This window comes from Odocoileus virginianus, chromosome 5, assembly GCF_023699985.2.
Source record: "Odocoileus virginianus isolate 20LAN1187 ecotype Illinois chromosome 5, Ovbor_1.2, whole genome shotgun sequence".
NCBI classification, from domain to species: Eukaryota; Metazoa; Chordata; class Mammalia; order Artiodactyla; family Cervidae; genus Odocoileus; species Odocoileus virginianus.
This window is the reverse complement of record NC_069678.1, coordinates 86,789,144-86,813,683: the sequence shown is the minus strand read 5'-3', so window position 1 is coordinate 86,813,683 and position 24,540 is coordinate 86,789,144. Positions and strand designations below refer to the sequence as shown.

At 51.3% G+C, this 24,540-nt stretch overlaps 2 protein-coding genes across 2 annotated transcripts in view; both read left to right on the top strand.

The window, feature by feature from the left end:
• The window catches only part of MACF1 (microtubule actin crosslinking factor 1), a 338,082-nt gene extending 334,062 nt beyond the window's left edge, over window positions 1–4,020 (top strand). The window contains 2 exon segments of the mRNA XM_070468372.1: window positions 1,670–1,799; window positions 2,555–4,020. Of these exon segments, the coding sequence (XP_070324473.1) occupies window positions 1,670–1,799; window positions 2,555–2,811 (387 nt within the window). The 3' untranslated portion in view covers window positions 2,812–4,020.
• A 5,047-nt stretch (window positions 4,021–9,067) lies between these two features.
• On the top strand, window positions 9,068–24,469 carry LOC139035092 (bone morphogenetic protein 8A-like). Its single transcript, XM_070467193.1, has 3 exons — window positions 9,068–9,737; window positions 23,769–23,999; window positions 24,384–24,469. Exons 1-3 carry the CDS (start codon window positions 9,404–9,406, stop codon window positions 24,467–24,469), a joined length of 651 nt encoding a protein of 216 aa, XP_070323294.1. The 5' UTR covers window positions 9,068–9,403.
• The last annotated feature ends 71 nt before the right edge of the window (window positions 24,470–24,540 follow it).

Here is a 24,540-nt window from a genome sequence, read left to right as displayed (position 1 = left end):
CAGTGTAAACAGGAGGTACAAGAAGCCAGTGTCCACAAATGGACTCGCTTTTCTGGGTTTCATCCCGCTTCAGTTCAGAAATACATCTGGCTTAGAACGTGATCTGGGGACCCACTGACACTAAAACCCCATGATTCAACCTGCCTGTCCTGCTTTTTCTTCTTTAATGGCTCCAGTTTCATGAAAGTCTCAAAAGTTCTAGAATTTTTAATGTTTTAATTATGAAGTGCCAATTCTCATAGGATTCTGATAGATCAGCCTTTCTGTCTTAAGGTTGTACCTCTGGTTTCATTTCATTTCAAGATTTCATCTTCTCTTAAGTACTGGTATTCTGCACACTGTCCTGGCGCAGACTCCCAGCCCAACATCTCTGGGGCTACGTCTGCCCAGCAGCAGTAGCTTCTGAAACTGGTGCTCTTCCTCCTGTGTGGGCCAGGAGGGTTTGCTGGAACGTGAATCCCTCTGTCGCTTTTGCTCTTTCTTTATAAAGAAGAAACAACGAAATGGGTTGCTTTACTCTTTTCTTTGTATAAACATCTTAAAAGTCCTGGAAAACAATTTACATGATTGATTTCAAAGAAAAATTAGAAGATCATGCAGTGGCATGAGTGATACTCAGAATAGATTTAAAATATTTTCTCTCCAAATTCTTTTTTAAAAAAAATATACACTCAGATGGGAAATGGAGCTCCTACCAGCATCAGTAATGATAACATACATCTAGCCAGCTCTGTGCCAGTTTAGGAAGTGCTTCTGCATGTGACTGATTCGCTCAACAAGTTTATACTGGGCCCCTTCCTTGTCTGTGCCAGATACAGTATTAGGTGCCTAGGGTGTGAGAGGGAGCAAACAAAGTCCCTGCTCTTCTGGAGTTTCTGCTTTAACCTGGGAGGTTTCAGGTAGCAAACAGGGAGCCTTGCTGGGCTGTTGAAGGGACAGCGGCAGGCCAGTGGCTGCAGTGGACTGAACAAAAGGCAGTGTGTAGCCATGGGGTTTGGAGAGGCAGGCTCCCTCCCTGGTTTCCAGGGCGAGAAGGGAAGGCACACGTGCCAGTTTATGTTAAGTCCAGACCCAGGCCCTTCTGGTCCCAGGCCGCTCCCGAGCCTTGTTCCTCATATCACAGCCCCACTCTCATGTGCTTCTCCTAATCGTTCATTTGATCAGGTCAAGTAATTTAATCTTCATTCTACCAGTGAAGAAATAGATCTACTTCACTGAATTTACTGCATCTTCGTAATAGGGACTAGAGTAATATTTGGATCTCCATGTTAAGAGTTTGGGGTTAGAAGAACTCATATGTCACAGTTCTAACCCCAAAACTTTGATACTTTGGAGTATTTGGATTTCTTACCTTTACTCATTTGTCATATTTCTGTTTGTTTTGACTACTGTAATCTTAGCATTTGAGGATTTATTTTTCTAGTAGAAATTTATCAGTAAGATAAAAGGCATTGGAAGACATTTTAAAACCTTTAATTGGCACATGAAGGCTTTATTTTGGAAATGCTCAAAATTCATAACCTAGCATACTTTCAAAATAAATCATTGTTTTCCTGGACTTTTAACTAGCTTTTCAGTTTTTCAGAAATGAGGGTCGAGTAAACCTGGTAAAGTGGAATTTCTGTCAACGATTTCACCAAGTAAATATGACCTTTTTGGTTTTTTTAAGGTTATTCCATCAACAGGCAGCAAGTTGAAACGACCCACACCCACCTTTCATTCAAGTCGAACATCGCTTGCTGGCGATACTAGCAATAGTTCTTCCCCAGCATCCACGGGTGCCAAAACAAATCGGGCAGGTAAGGACCTGCCCCAGCACTTCTCCACTGGGGATAAGGGCGAGGGGGCATGGCCAGGCTGGGAATCTGGAAACAGCAGCCTCTCGGCAGCACTTCACTCCTCTCTGAGGAGCAGAAAAGGAGAGAAACACAGGTGCGGTTCCCAGAGGACAGCTGGCTCAAACCTTGCCTCCCGGGAGCAGGCGCTCCCACAGCCAAAGCCACAGCACCTGTTCGTCATCAGAAACAATTGTACAGGGGAGAATGTAAGAGAGGGAAGGGCTTCCTAACACACCGTATTTATGTCTGCTGGGAGCTGAGAGTCAGGGGAGGGTCACATCTGCTCACCTGTGGACATTCCTCCTGGGGACCCAGGGCTTTGGCTTCCACTTGCTGCTCTCTTTGCCGGCCCTCCTCCCCCTGGTTCTTAGTCCGCCGTGTGGCTCTCTCCTCCGAGCCGAGGCCCCAAGGCAGCCCCGCTCCACTCCGCCACGGGGGCGTGTGAGGCGACAGTGCTGCTGAGAGAAGCTGCTTTCAGGTCCTCAGGACGCTTCTCAGGTAGAAGCACAAAGTCAGAAAAGGCTTCGGCAGCTTCTGTGTAGGTGAGAGAACCGAGATTCAGAAAGACTCTGGTTTGCCCAAGGTCACTCAGCACATCAGGTAGTATTAGGGTCAGAACCCTGGCCTCTGGTTCTCTTGTTCTCCACACCACCACGCCCTCCGCCCACCCACCAGTGCTGTCTTTATTAAGTCTGCCACTTTATTCTTAAATTCAGACCCTAAAAAGTCAGCCAGTCGCCCTGGGAGTCGAGCTGGGAGTCGGGCCGGGAGTCGAGCCAGCAGCCGTCGAGGAAGCGATGCTTCTGACTTTGACCTTTTAGAGACACAGTCTGCGTGTTCAGACACTTCGGAGAGCAGTGCCGCAGGGGGCCAGGGCAGCTCCAGGAGGGGGCTCAACAAGCCTTCCAAAATCCCCACCATGTCCAAGAAGACCACCACTGCCTCCCCCAGGACTCCGGGCCCTAAGCGATAACACTGTACAAGCACCCCCAAGCCTCTCTCCACTTTGATCCTGCTCCATGCATTGGGTGTATATTTATTCTGAATGGGAGAAGTTATATTGTTAAAAGTGTAAAAGAATAATTGTGTTATGAAGCTGCCTTATTTTTTTTTCTTTTTGTAAGTTACTATTTTCATGTGAATATTTATGTAGATAAAATTTGCCTCCTGGTAACCCTGTAATGGATGGGGCCCAGAAATGAAATATTTGAGAACAAGCAAAAAGGTCAAAATGCAAATGTGTATTAAAAAAAAAAAGCCTCTAAATAGGGTTTCTGCGCGGTGCAGGGTTGTAAACCTGCTTTATCTTTTAGGATTATTCCTAAATGCATCTTCTTTATAAACTTGACTTGCTGTCTCAGCAAGATAAATTATATTAAAAAAAAAATAATCCTGCAGTGTTTAGGAACTCTTTTTTTGTAAATCACAGACACCTCAATTAGTGAGAACCGAGGGGAGGGCACTTCTGATTGCTTTTTCCATTGTTTTTAATGTTGTGTGATTTTAGCTGAAGAGAGGGAACCTCATCTAGGTAATGTTTGCACATGATACAGCAAAAGGAGTTCATTGCAATACTGTCTTTGAATACTGTTTCAGTACTGGGTGTTTAAAGGACAAATAGCTGCTAGAATTCAGGGGTAAACGTAACTGCTCAGAAAACGTCAGAACATTGGGGTTTTTAAGAGTCCTGGTTCATAACTTCCTATCCAACCTGGCCACTAATAACTCCTGTGCTCACTGGGACCCAGGCTGTCAGCAAAGGGAGACTCCCTGGTGGCATCTTGAATTACAGTTTGTTTATCTGCATTTTTTGCTATTTATTTAAAATGGCCGATCAACTTCCCACAAACTGAGGAATGAATTCCACGAGCCTATTCTGAAAATGTGGACGTAAAACAAACACTCGCTCGTCCTTTAAAAGAGTTCACCAGCACACTTGTTGACAAGTCCCGTTTGCTTCCTCCGTCTTTTTTTTGTGCGTAATAAAGTCAGCTGACCCAGTGACCATGAAGAGGGGCTGTCTGGGGCTCCTGATTTTTAGCTGCTGTTCCTCTTCAGCTCCGACCATGTTGCTGTGTGATTATCTCAATTGGTTTTAATTGAGGCAGAAACTGAAGCTCTACCAATGAACTGTTTAAAAACAAGACACACTTTTGTATTAAAATTTGCTTGCAGTAACAAATATTTTGTATTTCCTGCCTTTTTTTTCCTCAACCATTACGTTATATATAACATATTACTCTGGGGAATGATTGCGTTTTAGCTACTTCAGTGTATGATTCAAATCCAGATATCTTGGATAAATTATGGAGCTCATTAATAATTTTTTTCTTGTATATCTTATTCTCATTAATTTCATTTAACAAGAGGACAAAGAAATACTCAGACGGTTGTTAATGTAAATCTGTAGGGCTATCTACCCCACTTAGATTATTAAACAAATAACCAGTATGTAAGATTTCTGTTGTAGAAATCACAGGCCTTAGAGCTTCAGAATATGGGCCAGTTTCCCACAGTATGCTGAAATTTCTGGTTAAATGGTAGAATAAATAGGATTTCAGAGGTAGAAACAAAAGTGGTCATCAAATCTAGCTCCTTTGTTTTATAGACAGAAACAAATGGGAAAGTAAATGAGAAGAAAGTAATTTTCCCAAGATCACATAATAAATAAACGGCAGAAGTGGACCTTGAATCTAGTCCTTGGCTTCCTATCCAAGCCTGCCAGTTCTTTTCCATTCAGCCCCTGGTTGGCTTTATAATAATTAGAACAGCCAAATATTATATAACTCTGACACAGGAATTAGACTAGGAAATAACTAGAGAACTTGAGAGGTAAGAGGGACTCATCCTCAGCCACCTGCATCCTTGCTCATTGGGTCACACTCCCCTTGTGATACAGGAATTTGGTAAGAAGGACACATGATTGCCAGAGCTGTTTGAGGCCAGACATCCAAATTAAAAGGGATGTGCAGCCTGGTGGATTCTGAAGCAAGAGCTTGCTTACTCTGTTCTCTGTGGAATCAAGTTTAACTTCAGGCTGTTGGAACTTTGTAAGAAGGTCTTTTTACTCAAAATCTGCTTACCCCTCTAGACTTCCTAGCTGCAGAAGCATGCTGGAAGGAGCTTGATCTCCATTTTCTCAGAATCTGGACCACAGTTACTTGTTTTTCTTACCAAGGAGTTCAGGGTTTCCCTCAGTCTTTGCAACAAAGTTCAGCTAGGGTGCACTCTGCAGAAAGTGCATTTCCATTCAATAAACACCTGTATGCAAGACCATGTGGGAAATTTAGGGATGACAGGGAAGGTGTTAAGTCTGCAGTTTTGTGACTCAAGTGCTAAACAAGTAATGCAGACTTGGTGTCTGCTAGGATAGAGGGCAGGTTCTAGAGCCTTGAATAACAATAGCTAACATGTATTAAGTGCTTGCTGTGTGCCAGCTCTGCTAAGGCTCTATGTACATTCTTACATAATTCACATCATAATCCTGCAATCATGAGCCTCACTTTTAGATCAGGGACAGCCTGAGAGAGGTTCAGTGACTTGCCTAAGATCACAAAGTTGCCAGGTGTTTGGGGAGGCCCTTGTTTGACCGGACTCTGGACATGGAACAACAGGCTGGTTCCAAATCAGGAAATGAGTAATGTCACCCTGCTTATTTAACTTCCATGAGAGTACATCATGAGAAATGTTGGACTGGATGAAGCACAGGCTGGAATCAAGATTGCCGGGAGAAATATCAATAACCTCAGATAGGCAGATGACCCTTATGGCAGAAAGTGAAGAAGAACGAAAGAGCCTCTTGATGAAAGTGAAAGAGTGAAAAGCTTGGCTTAAAACTCAACATTCAGAAAACTAAGATCATGGCATCCGGTCCCATCACTTCATGACAAATAGATGGGGAAACAATGGAAACAGTGACAGACTTTATTTTGGGGGGCTCCAGAATCACTGCAGATGGTGACCACAGCCATGAAATTAAGACAGTTGCTCCCTGGAAAAAAAGTTGTGACCAACCTAGACAGCATATTAAAAAACAGAGACACTACTTTGACAACAAAGGTCCATCTAGTCAAGGCTATGGTTTTTCCAATAGTCATGTATGGATTTGAGAGTTGGGCCATAAAGAAAGCTGAGCGCCGAAGAATTGATGCTTTTGAACTGTGGTGTTGGAGAACACTCTTGAGAGTCCCTTGGACTGCAAGGCGATCCAACCAGTCCATCCTAAATGAAATAAGTCCTGAATATTCATTGGAAGGACTGATGCTGAAGCTGAAACTCCAATACTTTGGCCACCCGACGTGAAGAACTGACTCATTTGAAAAGACCCTGATGCTGGGGAAGATTGAAGGCGGGAAGAGAAGGGGACGACCGAGGATGAGATGGTTGGATGGCATCCCCGACTCAATGGACATGAGTTTGAGTAGACTCCCGAGAGTTGGTTATGGACAAGGAGGCCTGGCATGCTGCAGTCCATGGGGTCACAGAGAGTTGGACACGACTGAGTTGGACTGGACTGAACTCTCCAAGAAACCTTCCCCATGTCAGTTCCCCTCAAGTTCAGGAGTTCCAAGATGCCACTCACAGATCACCTGTCCCCACTTTTTCTGCCCTTCCAGACACTTTGCTGGCCCCTCTGTCAGAGAACAGCCTCCATTCTGCCTTCAAAAAGACTGTTCACTCTTGAGGCTGAAGGCCACTGGAGAGCCGGAAGCTGGGCATCTTCATCTCTGGCTCAGGGCACAGTGCAGATCAGCACCCAGTGGTTTATAGGAATGTGAGGCCATCGTTTCAAGAGCACAGCCATCTCCACTTATCCTAAATGGAGATAATTTCCATTACAAGAATCAGACCAGCACTGGGGCTGCTTGCAGTCTTGCTGGGAGGCCAGCATTATACAGTACACAATGGGAGAATTACAGGCTAGATCTGAGGCCCCCAGTGACATACAGGCTCAAAGAGGAAATGCAGAGGGAAGCCCAGGAACATAGGGACAAGGAAGAGGGCAGATTTCATAGACCCTGACTAAGTCTGACAAGGGGATACCCCCAACTCTGTCCCCTACCTCTGCATGTGGAGTCACCAATGGGTTCACCCTAACAGCCCTCCATCCCATCTCTATTAAAGGATCATTGTTGTCTTGACCCCTCGCATTACTGTACCTGTCTCCAGCTGTAGGTCCTGAAGCCATACTCCCTCCAATCCATAGTCCCCTCTGCATCCAGCCTCTGGTCAGGTCCTGGGCATTTTGAATGGTTAGTCTGAAGCATTCTTACCGGGTTTAGCAGTCTTATAGAGATTTACCTGTTGGGTAAAAGGAAAACTAGGCATGGACTTAAGACACCAGCAAGTGACTGGATTTAAGATTTCCTATATTTTAAAGTTTGCAGTGATCGTGGGGAAATCTGAATTTCATTGGATAAAATAAATCATACATATATTTTTGAAGTTTTATCTTGAACCCACATTGGGGCACCATAACCATCTGCAAATCCAGAGATCTCACCTGCCCACTTGCCCCCCAGTCTCTCCAGGCTTCTCTGAACAGCTCACTCACGTGCTCACCTACTCCAACCCAGCTCCACTGCTGTGTGACTTGGGGGAAGTCCCTTAACCCCTGGGTGCCTCTGTCTCCTCATCTGTTAAGTGAGGTGGGGAATGGGGGGTGCAACTCCCCTATAACAAGGTGTGATCAGGAAAGAAATGACAGAGAACATGGCTGGTACACAAACAATGCTAACTATCATCTGCTGTCGTTATGCTCTTTGGAGTCATGGCCTTCACACAAGCTTTTGCTTCTACCTTGAAACACTCCACTCCTAACCAGTTCATTCCGGCTTTCACAGCTCACTTTACCTGTCTCTTCCCGGTGGCTCAGACGGTAAACCGTCTGCCTATAATGCGGGAAGCCCGGGTTTGATCCCTGCGTCGGGAAGATCCTCTGGAGAAGGAAATGGCAATCCACTCCAGCACACTTGTCTGGAAAATGCCAAGGACGGAGGAGACTGGCGAGCTATACAGTACGTGGGGTTGCAAAGAGTCAGACATGACTGACTTCACTTTCCTCCCAGCGCAGCTCCTTAACCATAAATGAATAATCGAGGTGAGATTAGCACCTAGGGAAGGGTCCGTGCAGAATGGTGGTGGTGGTTTAGTCGCTATGTGGTGTACAGCTCTTGGGACCCCATTGACTGTAGTCTGCCAGGCTGCTCTGTCCATGGGATTCTCCAGGCAAGAATACTGGAGTAGGTTGCCATTTCCTTCTGCAGAGTATCTTCCCGACCCAAGTATCGAACCCAGGTCTCCTGTATTGCAGAAAGACTCTTTACCGATAGAACTATGCGGAGCTAGTCAATCGAGGAGTTTCGTGAGGAGCCCTGTCTCAAACCGCTGAGGGCCGTGACAATTAACATGCGCAAAATATCAGGAAGGACACCAGAGCTCCTTGACCCGCGGAGGCATACCTCGCGCGCGGCTGGATCCGCACCGGGGTGCAGAGGGCTCACAGCAAACCTGGCGATGACAGCGCGACTGCTGGAGCTGCTGGGGCGGCCGGCCGGAGACGCCGACGGAGAGCGCGCCGGAGCCAGGTGGGTGGGCTCGCCAGAAGCAGTGATCCAACGCGTGTCAGATGTCCGGGAAGAAGCTCCCAAAGGATCACGCAAGGGGACTGAGGGGAAGACGCCGGAAGGCCGGCCAGCAGTTGCAGTGACGGGAAACTCGGGCCTGGATGCTGCTGCTAGAGGGATGAGACCCACTCTCTACACTTTGCTGGTACCCGCGAACCCCTCCACCTCTAGACCCGATTGAGACGTTTCGGGTCCTAGGGCGACACCCCTACACACCAGGCAGGGCTGCCTGGTCACTTCGCGGGTCAGACGAAGAGCTGGGATCCGGCTCCGGCAGGACGATCAAGGAAGGACACGCCTCCGCGGGAGCGCAGGGTCTGATCTCCCCGACCGTGATTCTACCCTGGGTCCCCAGGCCCAGTCCCCGCGCCCGCCCGACAGCGCAGCCAGGGAGGGAGGGGAGCCCAGGACGACAGCTAGGCCCCCGACAGCACGACTGCTGATTTCTCGCCGGATCATCTACAACCAGCTGTATCTCAAGTCTCCACCACCAGCCATACAGAGCCCCTTCCCAGAGCCTTGTCCCCGCCCCCGCACCCCCATTGGTCGGGTCCGAGGGGCGGGACCCGACGGCTCCCAGCTGGACTGAGAGGCGGCCGCGGGCCCTCGGAGCGGTACAGACACGGCCCGCACCTCCCCGGACCCGACGGCCGCTCTCCCTGCGCCTCTAAGCTGAGCGGCCTCGGCAGCAGCCGGACTGTCGGGCGCAGCGGAACGGACAGACTAGCCGACCGTCCCTGGTTCCCGGAGGAGCCCCTTCCCGAGGCGGTGCGGCCGCAGCCGACGGTCCGGGAGCTCTAGGGACCGCGCCGCGTTCGCGGGCGACCCACGCCCCGTCCCGCCGGCCCCAAGCCAGGCCAGCCGCGCGCCGTCTGGGCGGCCCCGACCCGGGCCCCGCTGGGAGCGGATGCGCGCGCGGTGAGGCCGCCGCGTCCCGCCATGGCCGCGCGCCCCGGGCCGCTCTGGCTGCTGGGCCTGGCGCTGTGCGCTCTGAGCGGCGGCGGCGTCCCCGGGCCGCGCCCCCTGCTCGGCTGCCCGCAGCGCCGCCTGGGCCCGCGCGAGCGCCGCGACCTGCAGCGCGAGATCCTGGCGGTGCTCGGGCTGCCCGGCCGGCCCCGGCCCCGCGCGCCCCCCGCCGCCCTGCTGCCGGCGTCCGCGCCGCTCTTCATGCTCGACCTGTACCGCGCCGTGGCCAGCGACGACGACGAGGACGGCGGGGCCCCCGAGCGGCGCCTGGGCCGCGCAGACCTGGTCATGAGCTTCGTCAACATGGGTGAGCGCGGGTCCCGGGCGGGCGGCGGCGACCCCGGGGGAAGGCAGCGAGCTGAATGGCCCCACGGGGGCTGAGTGCTAGCGACTGGGGCGTGTGTGCCACCTCGGGCAGGGGGAGCGCCTGCTGGGGGCGGGGAGTCACGCTGTCGTGGACAAGGACCTGCGGAGGAAAACCTGCCCGGCTCAGGGATGTGGGGGTCGGTGAGCTGCTGGACCGACAGGGACGGACGAAGAATGTGAGTCCAGAGGCGCGTACCTTCACCCGCCCCCAGACACCCCGACGTAAGATCCTGTAGTGTCGGGGGGACCCGGTAGTGCCAGGAAGACAGTCTGGTCCTGGCGAGACGGATGAGTAAGCAGAGGCCGTGATGCTGTCCCTGTGATAAGGGCGGTATGGAGAGCAGGACAAAGTTCACGTGGAAAACCCTGTCAGGCATTAAAGCACCAGAGTTGAGGTGAGGACCCAGATGTCCTGAGCCCACACTGAGCAGCCTCTTCCCTGGGCCACCTAGGGGTGGGAGCAGGGGAGGGGAAGGCATGGACTGAGCTCAGTGGGGCAGAGACTGTGGTCTTGTCACCCTGGGCCCACGTCTGGGACTTATCTTGTCAGGAATGAGTGTCCAGGTCCAGTGAATGACCCGATGGGCAGTTTGGACTCCCTTTGTTCTCCCAGGCAAAGCCCAGCTTTTGCTCTCTGCAGAAATTCTCCAAATCGTGAAACCATTTACCCTTAAAGTTCTCAAAGATCACTTTGTCCATAACTAAACTTTCTTTAATCTACATTCATGAACATAGGTCTCCCATCCGCTTTGTTTCCTGCCTGTGGCCAGTGAGGGGCAGGGGTCTGGGCTGCGGCAGACACCAGGCTAGACCTGGGGACCAAGGACCATAGATCAGGCCCAAGTGGGAAAAGCCGTGGGACCCAGAGTGGGGACAGGCCCCTGGCCAGGGCCACCAGCCTCCCTTCACCTTGCAACCCTCCCAGCAACACTGTCAGCAGACATGATACTCATCCCCATCTCCCGGATGAGGACAGTGAGGCTCAGAGAAGCGGTATCTTGCTCAGGACAATGTGACCTCCGTGTGGCCGAGCCAGGACAGGCTCAGGTTGTTTGGCTCTCCATCCCGGAGATGACAGTTCTGTGTGAGGAGGGCAAGCTTTCATGGTGGAAAGAGCTGTCAGAGGGGTTTCGGCAGAGGGACCCAGGGGTCAGAGTGACAGCAGTTTTTGTGTGTCTTCAGCCATTTGCTTCCTATGGTAGAGCAAGAAGAGGGGACAATCTGGGAGGCCTGTCCCCTCAAACCAGACCTGGTGATGGGTTCAGGTGGGAGAGCGAGCCCCAGGAGGCAGCTGTTAACCTCTGCTGAGAGCCCTGTGCCAGGCTCAGGACTTGGGCTGGTGGATTCTAGATGCCACCTTCGTGGTTAGAGATGGACGGGGTGGGGAGCTGGGGACAGAGGCATCCATATGTGGAACTGAGGCTGGAGCTCTGTGCTGGGGACAAGCTGACTCTGGGCACAGGACCAAGAAGAGCTGTGGTTACAGTCCCCCTGAGAATGCCCCCACGGGAGCCCTCCATCTGCGTGAGTCACCTCTTCCCCAGGTCCCTCTTCCCCAGCACCCCCAGGGCAAGGGGTACATGGCCCTGGTGGGCGCTGCTGCTGTGAGTGAGCAGCACCCTGAGCTCAGGAGGACCTGGCTCCCCTCTTGCCTCTGCTGTGTGGTCCTGGGGAAGCCCCTGCCATCTCTGAGCCTCAGATCTCTCCTTGTAAAATGGGGCTCTTCATGGTCTGTCCTCAGAGTTGTTGTGAGATAGATTGATAGAGGGGAAGGAACAGAAAGTCAACCCCCTTTTAGGAGGAAACCAGCCCTGGTGAGTGCTGACCGCAGTCTCTCCCAGCTGCTGCTCAGCCTTGGTGTGGATGTGTGGAAATGTCCCACCTGTCTATAGACACACGAGACCCAGAAACAGACTTTTAAAGCCAACCAAAGGTGTCTCTGTTTTTGAATAAAAATTAACATTTGAAGTTCCATAGTCCTTTCAATACTCATTTCATCCATGTAGCAACTTGTGAAGCTGTTTTACCAGCCATGGGCTCAGAGAGGTTAAATAAGCAACCCAGGGCTACACAGCACATCTGCGGTATCATCCAGACCGTGGATTCCAAATTCCAGTTTCTTCCCACGCCACCTCTGCATGTTTCATGGAGATCTAAGGCCTGTGATACTGTGGATTAACAAGCCGATCTTTGTTCAGGGGAAGCCTGGTCTGTGGGCAGGTCCAGCCAGCTGTCAGAGGGCCTTCTTTATTCCGATGTACTAATTGCACTAGTAAAACTCCTTCAGTTGGAGCAGTTTAACTGGTAATTACGTGGGCTGATGTGGGGATTAGGCACCTACCAGGGCTGTTTCCTGCTTTGGGGGCCCCGGCGCTGGGCTCCTGGAGGTCGGCGGGCCCTGGACCACCGTGGAGTCCAACAGCAGAGTCGCTGTGGCGTCAGCGCCCACGCCGAGGCTCCCACACCTGTGGCCTCCAGCTCGCCTCTGCTGACCTCATGGCTCCTGAGAGGCCAGGCCCGGGGCTTGCTGGGCCCTGACCCTCAGCAGCACCCGTAGGACCCGGGAGCCTGGGCCTCTCAAAGGCTCCCGTCCAGGGGTCGGGCCTCTGTCCGAGCGGACACTTCCGGGGCCGAGTTGTGACTACCAGGGCCTGTGCTGGGGGCCAGGGCTGCGGTCAGAGCTGGGCCCCGCCTGGCCTGCCTATCGGTCTCCGCCCGTGGACTCTTGGCTCCCCTTGGCCAGGACACAGAGATAGGGCTGGGACCTCGAGGAGTGGACAGAGCTGGTCCCTGGTGTCACCTGAGCTCCGGGGAGGAGACCCTGAGCTGGGAGGCAGCACCCAGGGTCTCAGCCCTCCTGGGCCCGCCGTGGGTTCCTGCACGTCCCCCCCTTTTCTGGTCCCGTCTCAGCACACCGCCCACCCCTCCGCCCAGCTCAGGTGTGACTGGCTGGACCCCGAGTGTCTCAGGCCGGCCCGGCCCCTCTGGAGAGAGGAATGAAGCAGGAGAGACACCTCTCATGTTCCTCCTGAATCCTTCCCCACCTCCTGTCCGCAGAGCGAGGGTGCCCATGCTCCAGACTGGGAAACTGAGGCACAAACGGCACTGCAGGCTGACGTGTAGTCAGAACTGAATGGGACTGTCTTCTCCTTTATCCTGACCCTTCCCTGAGCTGGACTCACTCATTCCCGTGGGCCCGGGCAGCTGAGGAGAGGGGTGGGAAGGAGCTGAGGCTCTTGGATTCAGGGAGGCAGGACTCCGTGGGGGTGAGGGGCCTGCCCGGGGCCTGTTCAGCCCCTGACCTTGAAGGGGTGACCCTTCACCCCCATGAGCCCCGGGGTCACTTACTTTGGTTCCTTACTACTGAATTCTTTGATATTTTCCTGAATTCACTCAACAAACCGTCGTGTGGTGCTTGCTCTGTCCAGGCTCCATTCCAGCTCCTGGAACATAAGAGGGAAGGAAGCAAAGGCCCTCCTGTGGAGCTGGCCTTCTAGTGGGAGAGACGCACGTGCGTCAGCCGCGAGGTGACGGTCACTGGTCTACGGGGCCGCCCTCTCTGGGTGTCGGGAGGGGATGGACAGCGTGAGGACAGGCAGGACTGGGCGGGGGGTTCTGACCTGGGCCCGGAATTTGCATCTTGACTCCGCCTCCTACTCTCAGTGTGATCTGGACTCTCCAGTCCGCCTCTCGGAACCTCAGTCTCCTCCGCTGTAAACGGAGATACTCACGGTTCCCCCCTGGAGGCTGCTCAGGGATTGTGTGAGCTGACACCCAGTGACGAGCACGTGCCGAGACCCTCCACGTCTGTCCTTTCATCTCATCTCACAAGTACTGTCACGTCTTTGTTTTCAAAGGCTCAGAGAAGTTAGGCGGTTTTCCTGAGGCCACACAGCTGGTCATCTTCCAGCCTGTGTATCTTCTGCTCTTGTCCTACACAGAAGTGGCCTCTCCCCCCAGCCCAGGGACTATCATTAGGTGCAGTGCATGCTGCTGAATTGGACTGAGTTGAATGTATGTTGTAAACTGAGAATCCTATTTTTAAAGTGTCTTTATTGTTTTGGGATTTAGAGATAAAGCATGCGCACTGTACAAAATTCAGTTTGCAGAGGAACATGCAGAATGAGTGCCCCTGGGAACCCTCCTCCTACCAACCCATCCCCTCAGGCAGAGCCACTCTCTGATTTCTGTCACCAGCCAGTCCTTTGGTCTGCTCTTGAGCTTCATGTCAATGGAACCATAGCACATACTCTGGGTCTTTCACACAACAAGTTTTTATTGAGATTCATCCATGTTTCTGTTGTAAATATTGTTCAATATAAATGAGTTGTCTTGCATTGTAAACCATTCTTATTTGGGACATTTGGGTTGTTTCCAGTTTGGGGTTGTACATAGAACTGTCTAAATATCCTTGTACATATCCTTATACACAGGTATACTAAACCTGGATTTTCATCCTGGCAGCGCCACTTGGGAGCTGTGAGACATCATACAGCTTCCTTTTAAAGTCTCTGCACCTCGTTTCCTTCACTTTAAAACAAGGTTCATAAGGACGACCTCCCGGGTTGTGTAGGATCGGTGATACATGCTCTTAGGTCAGATGCACAGTAGGAGAATAATATGTGGGAACTGATGTATCACATCCTATTTCTGAGCCCTTGCTCACATTGTACCCTCTGCATAGAGAACACTCACCTCCGTTTCTTCTACAAAGGATGGGCAGGGGTTTACATAAGTCTGACTCTTCCTACCCCGCTCCTCCCAAGGAGACAGACTGCTTCCATGATCAGAACCCTCACCCTTGATCACTTGTTTCTTAGGATTCTGCCTGTATGATCTGGGGGCACATCTAACCTGTCTTTTTGCCACCTCCCCCCCAGGAAGCTATGAATAACCTGAGAACAGGGACCAAACATGAGTCTCATGGCAAAACACACCCCCAGCCAAACCCCCCCCCCAGCCCCGCCCCGAGGCCAGCTCTCAGGGCAGACTGGTGACGCTGAGGGGAAGCAGCAGCAGGGGTCAGGGAGCACCAAGAGCCAGGAGAAGGAACACAGAGCAGGGCCAGCCTCCCCATCTGTGCGGATCACCCTCCCCTCCCCTGGGACCCGAGTCCCCGCAGGGCCCTGCCTGGAGGACCGTGGCCTCAGGAGGTCGCTCTCAGGCACCTGTTGATGGAAGAACCTTGCAAACAGGTGACCCCCCCATCCCAGTATCACCACCAGAGCAAATCTGGGGCCACTTATATCACATGGGCTCCAAGTCTGCAATTCCACGTGAAGGGCCCCTAACCTGACACCTGACGCCCGGTGATCCTCTGCCCCTCTGGGCCTCAGTTTCCTCATCTATGCAGGTGGCTGCAAAGGCCTTTCCAGCTCCCACCAAAGAATGTGCCCCCTGCCCTCCCTGGCCGCTGATGCCCCCCCACCCCGGGGTGAGGCAGGCTCAGGGAGGGAGCACACGGCCAGTCCTCACGGGCACGCGCTCCCCGCAGGACCAAGGGCGTGTGTCACCATGACCACGTCCTTCTGGAAAGCCCCACAGTTGAGGTCTTTCCCTAGTTGACCTGGAGGAGCCGCATCCTCCTTGCTCACATCTCCTGGGATCTATTTTTGGCCGTGACAGGCTTGATGTGGTGCGGCGGGCGGGTGCCCCTTTTAATTTGGGCTCTGAAGCCGGCTGAGGTCTGGATGGTAATTATGAGCATGGAGCCATTTATGGAAGCAGGTCCTGAAAAAGTCAGCAACGAGAGCTGACTAAAAATGCCCCAGAGTGAAGCAGGGGCCTGCTCTCGGTGGCGCTGAGATTCCTGGGTGGGCGGGAGCCCTGCAGGAGGCAGAACCGGGAGGTGATGGAGTCCGCAGCTCCCCCGGGACCTGGGGCCACCGAGCCTAGGTCTTGTCTTAGGTCTGAGGGGCCCCTTGGCCTCCTTACCGGTGGGACCAGCCAGACAGGCCCGGCCCGTTCGCCTCCGGGGCCCTGAGGGAGCCTGTCCTCCTTGTCGGACTGTGAACAGAGGCGAGTCCCGCAGAGAAGTGAGAACATGGGTGGCTTCAGATGGAGGCCCGAGGTGACCTGGAAGCCACTCCCAGACCAGCAGGACGCCCCAGTTCAGGGGCTCCACGCTGGACACTGAGTCGCTGTCCTGGGAACCAGGAGCCCTTGGGAAGAGGGGCCAGACATCCCCTCTCTGGGCCCCGGGGACACGAGAGGCTGGAGGAGCAGACCTCAGAGGCCTCCCGTTTCCACCCAATTGTTCAGTCTCTGTCCTCAAACTGGTCACCGTCCAGAGGACAGATGAGCCAGGGATGGGGACCCCGGGACGGGGAAAGGGAGAGACTGGCAGGCTGGTGTGTGGGGTCAGGGGAGGGCAAGGGGGCTGTTACAGCTGGACCGAGAAGAAAATGGCCTTCATGCTTGGTGGGATGGGGCAACCCCCCAGAGAGGGCTTCAAGGGGGGGTCTCCTCTTCAAGGAGGCCCAGGAGACCATGAGGATGAGCCGGGCCAGCTTGAGAGGCCTCGAAGCAGAGCCAAGCTTAAGACCTTCCCGTGGGCCCTGAGGGGCTGGGGAAGGGCTTGAGGGCAGGAAGAAGATTCAGACAGGGCAGAAGATTGCATTTTCTTTTTTAAAAAATTTATCAAAGTATAATTGATTTATAATGTTTTAATTTCTGCTGTACAGAAACCTGATTTAGTTATATATATACATGTGTCTTTTTCAAGTTCGTTTCCCCTTTAGGTTATTACAGAATATTAAGCAGAGTTGGCTGGGTTGGTCATTGTTGGTTATCTATTTTAAATATAGTAGCATGTACATGTCAGTCTCCAGCTCTCAGTCTATCCCTCAAACTAATATTTCCAATTCAAGCTTAGGATAATAGACTTTTACTTAAATGCTTTTTTCATGTTTTATTTTTCTATTTTCTCTTGCACTGAATAATTTGGTTGGTCCTAACAACATTAATATGATTGTTGCTGTTGTTTAGTCACTAATTCATGTCCAGCTCTATAATAGGTATAGAATAACATCATCGTCATAGCAATGTGCTTACTGAAAAATTAAGATTTATTTTAAATTTGTCCTTAAGGTATTCTACTAGAGATATACAGTCAAGTTACTCTGTTTGAAAATTACTTGAAATAATTCCTCACTGTGTGGTTAAGCCACCAACTCAATACACCCACCATTTGTTTATTATTTTGCATTTTAGTGTTTGGTATTACTTTTTGGTTTTATATTTTGAATTATTTTTGTTTTATACTTATGTGAAATAGTTATAAAATTTACAAAGCAAGAGACATTTGGAGAGACCTAGCTTCCATGCCTGCCTCGTACATTATGTCTCTGTTCTCTTCCTCCCACAAAAGGTAACTACATTTTTTTAAATGAATTAATTTATTTAATTTTGATTCTGCTGGGTCTTCACTGCTGCTGGCCAGCTTTCTCTAGTTGCAGCCAGCAGGGGCAACTCTCTAGCTGCAGTGCCAGGACTTCACATTGCGGTGACTTCTCTTGTGGAGCACAGGCTTAGTTGTGCTTCAGGATGTGGAATCTTCCTGGACAGGGATCAAACCCATGTCCTCTGCACTGGCAAGCGAATTCTTTCCCATTGGACTGCCAGGGAAGTCCAACAACTTATTTTTTCTTAATTGAAATATAGTTGACATACAATAGTGTGTTAGTTTCAAGTATGCTACCTAGAAATTTGACATTTGCATACATACGTGATCACCATAAGTCTAATAACCTTTTGTTTGCATACAAATTTATTATAAAATTACTGAACATATTCTTTATGCTATATATTATACCCCATGATTTATTTATTATAACTGCAGATTGTACCTCTTAGTCCCCTTCGTCTATTTCACCCACTCCCACTATTTTTAATAAACTTACTAGTTTGTAGTTTATCTCTCTATTTAAAGAATAAAATTGCATATATATATATACATATGACATGTATGCATTTTTATAAAATTTTATTTTTTAATGTATTTATTAATTTATTTTTGGTTGCCCTGGGTCTTCATTGCTGCATGGGCTTTTCTCTAGTTTAAGTGAGTGTGGGCCACTCACTAGTTGCGGTTTGCAAGCCTCTGATTGCCGCTGGCTTCTCTTGTTGCGGAGCACGGGCTCTAGGGCACATGGGCTTCAGCAGTTGTGGTACGTGGGCTCAGTGGCTGCGGCTCCTGGGCCCTAGGGCACAGGCTCAATAGTTAGGGCACGCGGGCTAAGTTGCTCCGCAGCCTGTGGGATTGGGGTCTTCCCAGATCAGGGGTCTCACCCTGTCTCCTGCTTTGGCAGGCAGCTTCTTAACCTCTGTGCCACCAGGGCAGCCCCTAATATTTGTATTTTGACACGTTCTTAGATAAAAGGCGTCTTATCTTTACTGTTCCCCTTATTTCTTTTTAAAATAGAACTATCCTCTGGAGATCACTTTCTTGCAGAATATAGATGATCTCTTTGTTCTAATTTACAGCTCTTTAGCACCCCATCATGAAGAGGTACCATGGTTCGGTTATTCCATCTCCTACTGATAAACATTTGGATTGCTTCCAGTGTTTTTCTGTAACACATTACAAAATTGGGCTGTAACAGTCTTGTATGTACATCTTTTGTATCGTACCTTTGGGACAATTTTTAAGAAGTGAGATGTCTAAGTCAAAACATGTATCATTTTGCTAAATGTTGCCAGATTCCCCTCCATGGGGATTATGCCATTTTGCCTGCCTGCCAGCAACACAAGTGCTTGGTCTCATCTTAGAATGTCTTAATTGAAAGATTTCTCCAAAATACCACATCTAAAGTAACCCCACACTGAACCAGAACTATAACTCCAATTTTTAAAATAGATATATCCAGAAAAATAGAAATAAATACAGACATATGTTTATGCATGGGTTAGGATTTGTTGTTATGGTTCAGTTGCTAACCCATAGAGTAAATTAAATGTGCATGAACCCATAATGATAGAAATAAATAAACGGATAATTATGGGAGGAAGGAAAAGTCTTCTTTTCAAAGGAATTCCAATTAAGAAATGTAGAGGGAAAGAAGGAAACAGAAAATCACTATTGCAGATAATACAGTAATAATTGCTACAGGCAAGAGCCACTTGTGGGTACTAAAATTAGCAGGCAAAAGTGTGAGGAAAAACAGGATATAAGCACAAATCTCAGTGTTTCTCCCTCAAGATATTTATCATTTCCAAAAGAAAAATAATGACATTACAGTGAAGATACCTGGCAGATACCATTAATCAAAGAATTTGTAATCACTAGTAATAATACATGTTGACATTATGTCATTCTATTGATGTGCTTAGAAGGGGACATTATATCCATGGTGTTCATCTCCAAAATCTGTAACTTCAATTTAATAATGAGAATGCAAGAACACATCAGATAAACCCAAACTGAGGGACAGTCTACCACATACCTGACCGATGACCTTCATGATGGCAAGGGCATGAAAGACAAAGAATGGCTTAGCACTTGTTACAGGTCAAAGCAGATCAGGGAGCCCTAACAAGGAAATGTGATGAGGTATCCGGGATGGAATCCTGGAACAGAAAAAGGACATACGTGGGAAAACTGGCAAAATTCTAGAAAGGTCTATAATGTACTTAATAGTATTGTACCAATATCAGTTTCCTGGTTTTGAACACTGTACTGTGGTTTGGTTATGTAAAATGTCATCATTAGGGAAAGTTGGGTAAGAAATATGGAAAGTCTCTTACTGTTCTTGCAACAATTTTTCTCTTAATCTCAAAATCAAAAATCACTACAAAATAAAAGTTAGAAGCATAAAGTGACCCCACATGCCCTCTTTTCACCCCCTCTTCCTGTCCTTCACAGGACTCCTCGCTTACAATGATTGTCTGTCTTCTACCTGACTTCCCCACTGCGCGTAAACTCAACGGGCACAGGGGCTGGCCTGTCTCCTTGACTGCAGTTTCCCCAGTGCCAAAGTATGGACTTGCATACAATAAGCACAGCTTTCAAATGTGTTGCATAAATGAATTAATTAATGTTCCCAGATATGCCCAGGGAAAAATGATGGAAAATGAGTGTTCTTAGAAAACCTCCAGAGCGTGAGAAGACAGCATAGGCAGGGGTCTTCTCCCACGTGCCCAAAGGCAAAATTATGGGACACTCACCCCCATGCAAGATTAGGAATTCCTACCCCAGATTCTGCAGATGGAAAGAATAATTTACTACCCAGAAACCTTGCTTCAAACATCAGCAGTCCCCTCCAGGACATTCACAGAAACAGGATTCCTGGCAGGACTTATCTCAGATGGCCAGGAGCCAGAACATAGGTCAAGCAGGGACCACCTCCTGCCCTGCAGCACCCCCACCTGTCCCCCTCGCTGCCTGTCTGAATCTGCTAGGAGACCCGGGAATGAACTTCCCAACTCCACAACCAGCAGCAAATTTTACCGGGAAAACCCAAGAAATCACATTGTACAGACCTTGGCCTTTCCCCTGAATTCCTTCTACAGAGCATCCCACAGCTGCAGCAGGGTGGGAAGCAGGGCCAGGTCAACTCCGAGGTGGGGAGGTTATGCCGTTTTTGCAGCACTGGATGGTGGAGGGCCACTGCAGTGGAAAGAGCCCAGAGGACAGCCAGAACTCCTGGGTTCCGTCTCCACACGTGCATGAAAGTGGGAGAAGACTGTGTGCAGTGATCTTTCTTCCTTGAGATCTGGTGTTCTGGAATCGTCAGCACATTCATACAGAAAAAGCCAGGTGTTGCTTTATGCCCGAGCCAGAACGCAGTGGACGGCCCTACTGGCGTGGCAGGGGGACTGCCTCTCCTGGCCTGGGCATCTTTGGGAGATTCCAGACCTTGGTTAGAGGGGAAAGTGGAGGCTGGGCATGAGTGTGCACTGATAAGGAAATGCTCCTGAATAATCAGATAGAAGCATGTGCCGGGCCACAACCAACTGCGGCCACAGGAACAGACAGGGCTTTGGACACTTTCATTTCATTTCTGTATCAAATGGTCATTTGTAGATGTGGATTCTGAGACCCAGAGGATCAAGTGTCTTCATAAAGGTCAGGCAGGTGGAAAGGAGGCCCTCTGAAGCTATCCAAATGCCTTTCAGTTGCACTGATATATTTTTATGATATAATCCTTCATCCCATAATTTATTTAGAAGAATAAAGCTGAATGCCTATCTTTCATCTTCTATGGCTCTTGAGTCACACATGAAACCCCCATTGGTGCTGGCAAGATGTCCTTACTTGTTATGTCTGTTAGGTGAGGAAATTAGCGGTTAACCCCCCTCTCACCTCCTAAGGAATGGCCTTCGCTCCTATCCCGTGATCCCTGCACTTTACAAAGCCCTCCCACAGCCCTGTGTGGAAAGGACCCTAGGATCTCCCCCCACTTCCCAGGCGCGCAGGCTGAGGCCAACCACAGGAAGTACCTGGTTGCTGACAGAGTCAGGGCTAAGATCAGAAGCCCCAGTTGGAGATCAGAGCATCTCCGCCCCTCAGTGCTGTTTTAGTGGCTAGAGCAGGGGCAGCCAGCCCGGGAACTACCATAGGGAACATGCAAGTCTCAATAAATGCTGCTCCTTAACACCGGCATCTAAGAACCATCTTCCCTAATCCACAGAAGCAACTGCTGAAAAGCCATACATGCACAGGTTCCAGCAAAGAAAGCGGGGCAGGGTGGGGGGCGGGGGAGGGCTCTCCTTTGGCTAGTGACAGTAATATTTAGTTTATTGCCTCATCTCAGAAGTTTTATCCATTTCTGATGAAAATCATTTTCCTAAAAATGTCCCACCGCTAGTGCTTGCCTGGAACAGCTGGGGCAGGCTGTTTCCTGTGCGGGAACTATGGGGTGGGGGTTGGGTGGGCATTGCTTTCACAAACCCACAGCACAGAAGCTGGGAGCTGAGGTCAGTCCAGGGGAACAGGGCTCTCTGGACCCAGCACATGTGGGCCCCCAGGTCAGCAAAGGATGCGGAGACCGCGGAGCTTGGTGTCCATGGAGCTGGCAGGTTCGTGATGGTTCCCTCAGTCCTGGATCCAACGTGAGTCAGTGTCAGGCCTGCAGACAGGTTCCCAGGGACCCACCTGTCAGCCCCCTCTGTGCCTTGGGGGCAGATACACTCAAGGATGCTTTGAGAGGTGTCCGGCACAGGGCATGGCTGGGGGACCCCTTTTCATTCTCAGGGTCACTCCCGGGAACAGCTAACAGCCTGGACCTATTTCATCCTGCAGATCAGGGCTGTTGCCATAGCCATGTAACAGAGGTGGTCTCTGCAGTTACCTAATCCATGGAAATTGTCCCCAGAGCTGTGTGTGTGCGTCTGTAGGGAGGAGGGGACTCATGTGGTGATATTCATAGTGAGCATCACTCAGTAAAGGTCCAGAACCCTGCCCTCCACATCCTGCCTGTGTGGAAGGACCTGGATCTGCCCATGTCATGCTGCCCACGAAACAGCCTGGCTCATGGGTGGGCATTTGCTGCGGGTCCAGCCCCCGACAGACGATGGAGGTTCTGTTCCCTCCTCCCTGGTCTGGGGATGAAAAGCCCATCTCCTTCCCAAACATGTGTGTCCACCGGCCCCACCCAGCACAGCTGTTTGCCCATCCCTGGACCAGGTCCCCACCGCGAGGACAGGAAGTGCTCCCACATCCTCCTCCACCACCAGCCTGGTGACTTGTGGTCGCTGAGTCCAGTAGCCAGAGAGAGAATTTTTAAAAAGACTCACAAACATGTAATTAAAATCTCAGTGTTGGTTTTAGGGGAAGGCTTAGGGCGGCTCCCGCCCCTGCTTTGTGGAAACACAGATTTTTAGTGTTTGAAAGTGACAGGAGGCTAAAGTGAGATGCCCTAAATATACTGTCCTGGGCATTTCCGGCAGCTGGGGAAATGTGGGGTTTACTCCACTCCTGCGGTCTCCCGCCCAGACTGTGAGAGCAGCCGCGCCACCAGCTCGCCTCAGGTCCCTGCAGTCTGGGCTTTACCCTCGCCTCCACACACAGCTTCCACTCCACCCTCAGACCACAGCTCCCTGCTGCCCAGAACCCTGGCCCTCCACTGGTCAGAGCACAGCCCACGCTCCGAGGCCAGGATTCCAGCCCTCGCATTTAGGCCACAGCCAGACTCACACCCCGAGCCCCAGCTCTGCACACCTGTGCATAGCGGTCCCCTCTGCCTAGAAAGCCTGTCCTCCCAAGACTCCTTCCTGTCCTTCAAGGCCAGTTCAGATGTCACCTCCTCCAGGAAGCCCCCTCAGATCATGCCATGGGACCCTTCAATTTCCCCCACGCTTAACACAGCATCTTTGGGAGCTGTCATCCTACCTCGCCTTCTGGTCCTTTCCTCATCTCCCTCAGGTCCCCCTCCTCCTTCCGCTTGTTCCTCTCACCCTTTGCTGGGTGTCACGGCTACTATTTTCCCTGCTGGGGCCAGTGTCCCTCAGCTCTCGGCCATTGCTCATGCTGGTCCCTGGCGCTATGGTTTCCTCTCCCTTGACGTCATGGCACATCCACTCTCACCCCCAAGGCCCAGCTCTCGAAGTCAGCTACACGCCCAGTCTCCCCTCCCCTGCCATCCAGACACCAGCAGGCTCTGGGAGCCCTCGTCCCACTAAAATGCACTCAGCTACGTCTCTTTTCAGCCTTGGGTCTTATCTGTCTCCCCAGAGGAGGGACCTGTCCTGTACCCCATCTGTGGGTCCAGCAGGATGCTGAGCGGGGCAGGCCAGGTTTGGGGCTCGGGGGCCAGACGTGGACGCTGCCCTGTGGCACCGCACGTGCCGGGTGCTGAGCCAGGCATCTCACCACACGGCTCTCGGGGCCCTCTGAGCACCCAGGAGGCAGAGCTGGGACAAGCCCGTTCTTGAGGAGGGAGTCAGGCCCGCCCAGACTGCCCAGGCCCCCGGCTCCCACCCTGGAGCCCAAGCCCGAACCACGAGTGACCACCAGCCCCACTCTGCCTTGCAGTGGAGCGCGACCCCGCCCTGGGCCACCAGGAGCCCCACTGGAAGGAGTTCCGCTTTGACTTGACTCAGATCCCGGCCGGGGAGGCCGTCACGGCCGCGGAGTTCCGGATTTACAAGCTGCCCAGCACCCACCCGCTCAACCAGACGCTCCACATCAGCATGTTCGAGGTGGTCCCGGAGCAGTCCAACAGGTGCCTGCCCCACACCCCCCTACACACCCGCTCAAGCCTCTGTCGGAGTGTCTGGTCCAGGCCTGGGGTGCATTTCCCAGAAGACAAAGGGAGCTTCCTGGGCAGCCCACCTCAGAGAAGATGTTTGGCCCAAAGGGCCTCGTGTCACCAAAGGGACAGGCCAGCATCAGCCCTGGATTCAAGTCCCCGCCTTGCTGGGCTTGGCTGTGGGACCGTGGATGATTTACTGAACTCCTGAGCCTCATTTCCCCATCTGTACACAGGCTCTGTGGGTACCTTTGTAGAGTAGACGGGGAAATAAGGCCTGGAAGGCACCCAGGCCAGACCAGGCGGTAGATGCCCCGCTCATGGTCCCCCGGCGGCACTGGAACACAAAGGCAGTTGTGCTGGCCCTCGGGTTTTAAATTGTTCTTTCGTGTCCACAGGGAGTCTGACTTGTCTTTTTGGGTCTTCAACGCTCCGATCTGGGGACGAGGGGTGGCTGGTGTTGGAAAGTGACAGCAGCCAGTGACCGCTGGCTCTTTGAAACCGTAACAAGGACCTGTGGGGCTCCGCCCTCTATGTGGAAACAATGATGTAAAC

Coding starts and splice junctions, on each gene's coding strand:
- LOC139035092 (XM_070467193.1), top strand. CDS start 9,404: ATGGCCGCGCGCCCCGGGCCGCTCTGGCTGCTGGGCCTGGCGCTGTGC. Junction 9,738..23,768: donor CATGAGCTTCGTCAACATGG/GTGAGCGCGGGT, acceptor TCTGCCTTGCAG/TGGAGCGCGACCCCGCCCTG. Junction 24,000..24,383: donor ACACACCCGCTCAAGCCTCT/GTCGGAGTGTCT, acceptor TCGTGTCCACAG/GGAGTCTGACTTGTCTTTTT.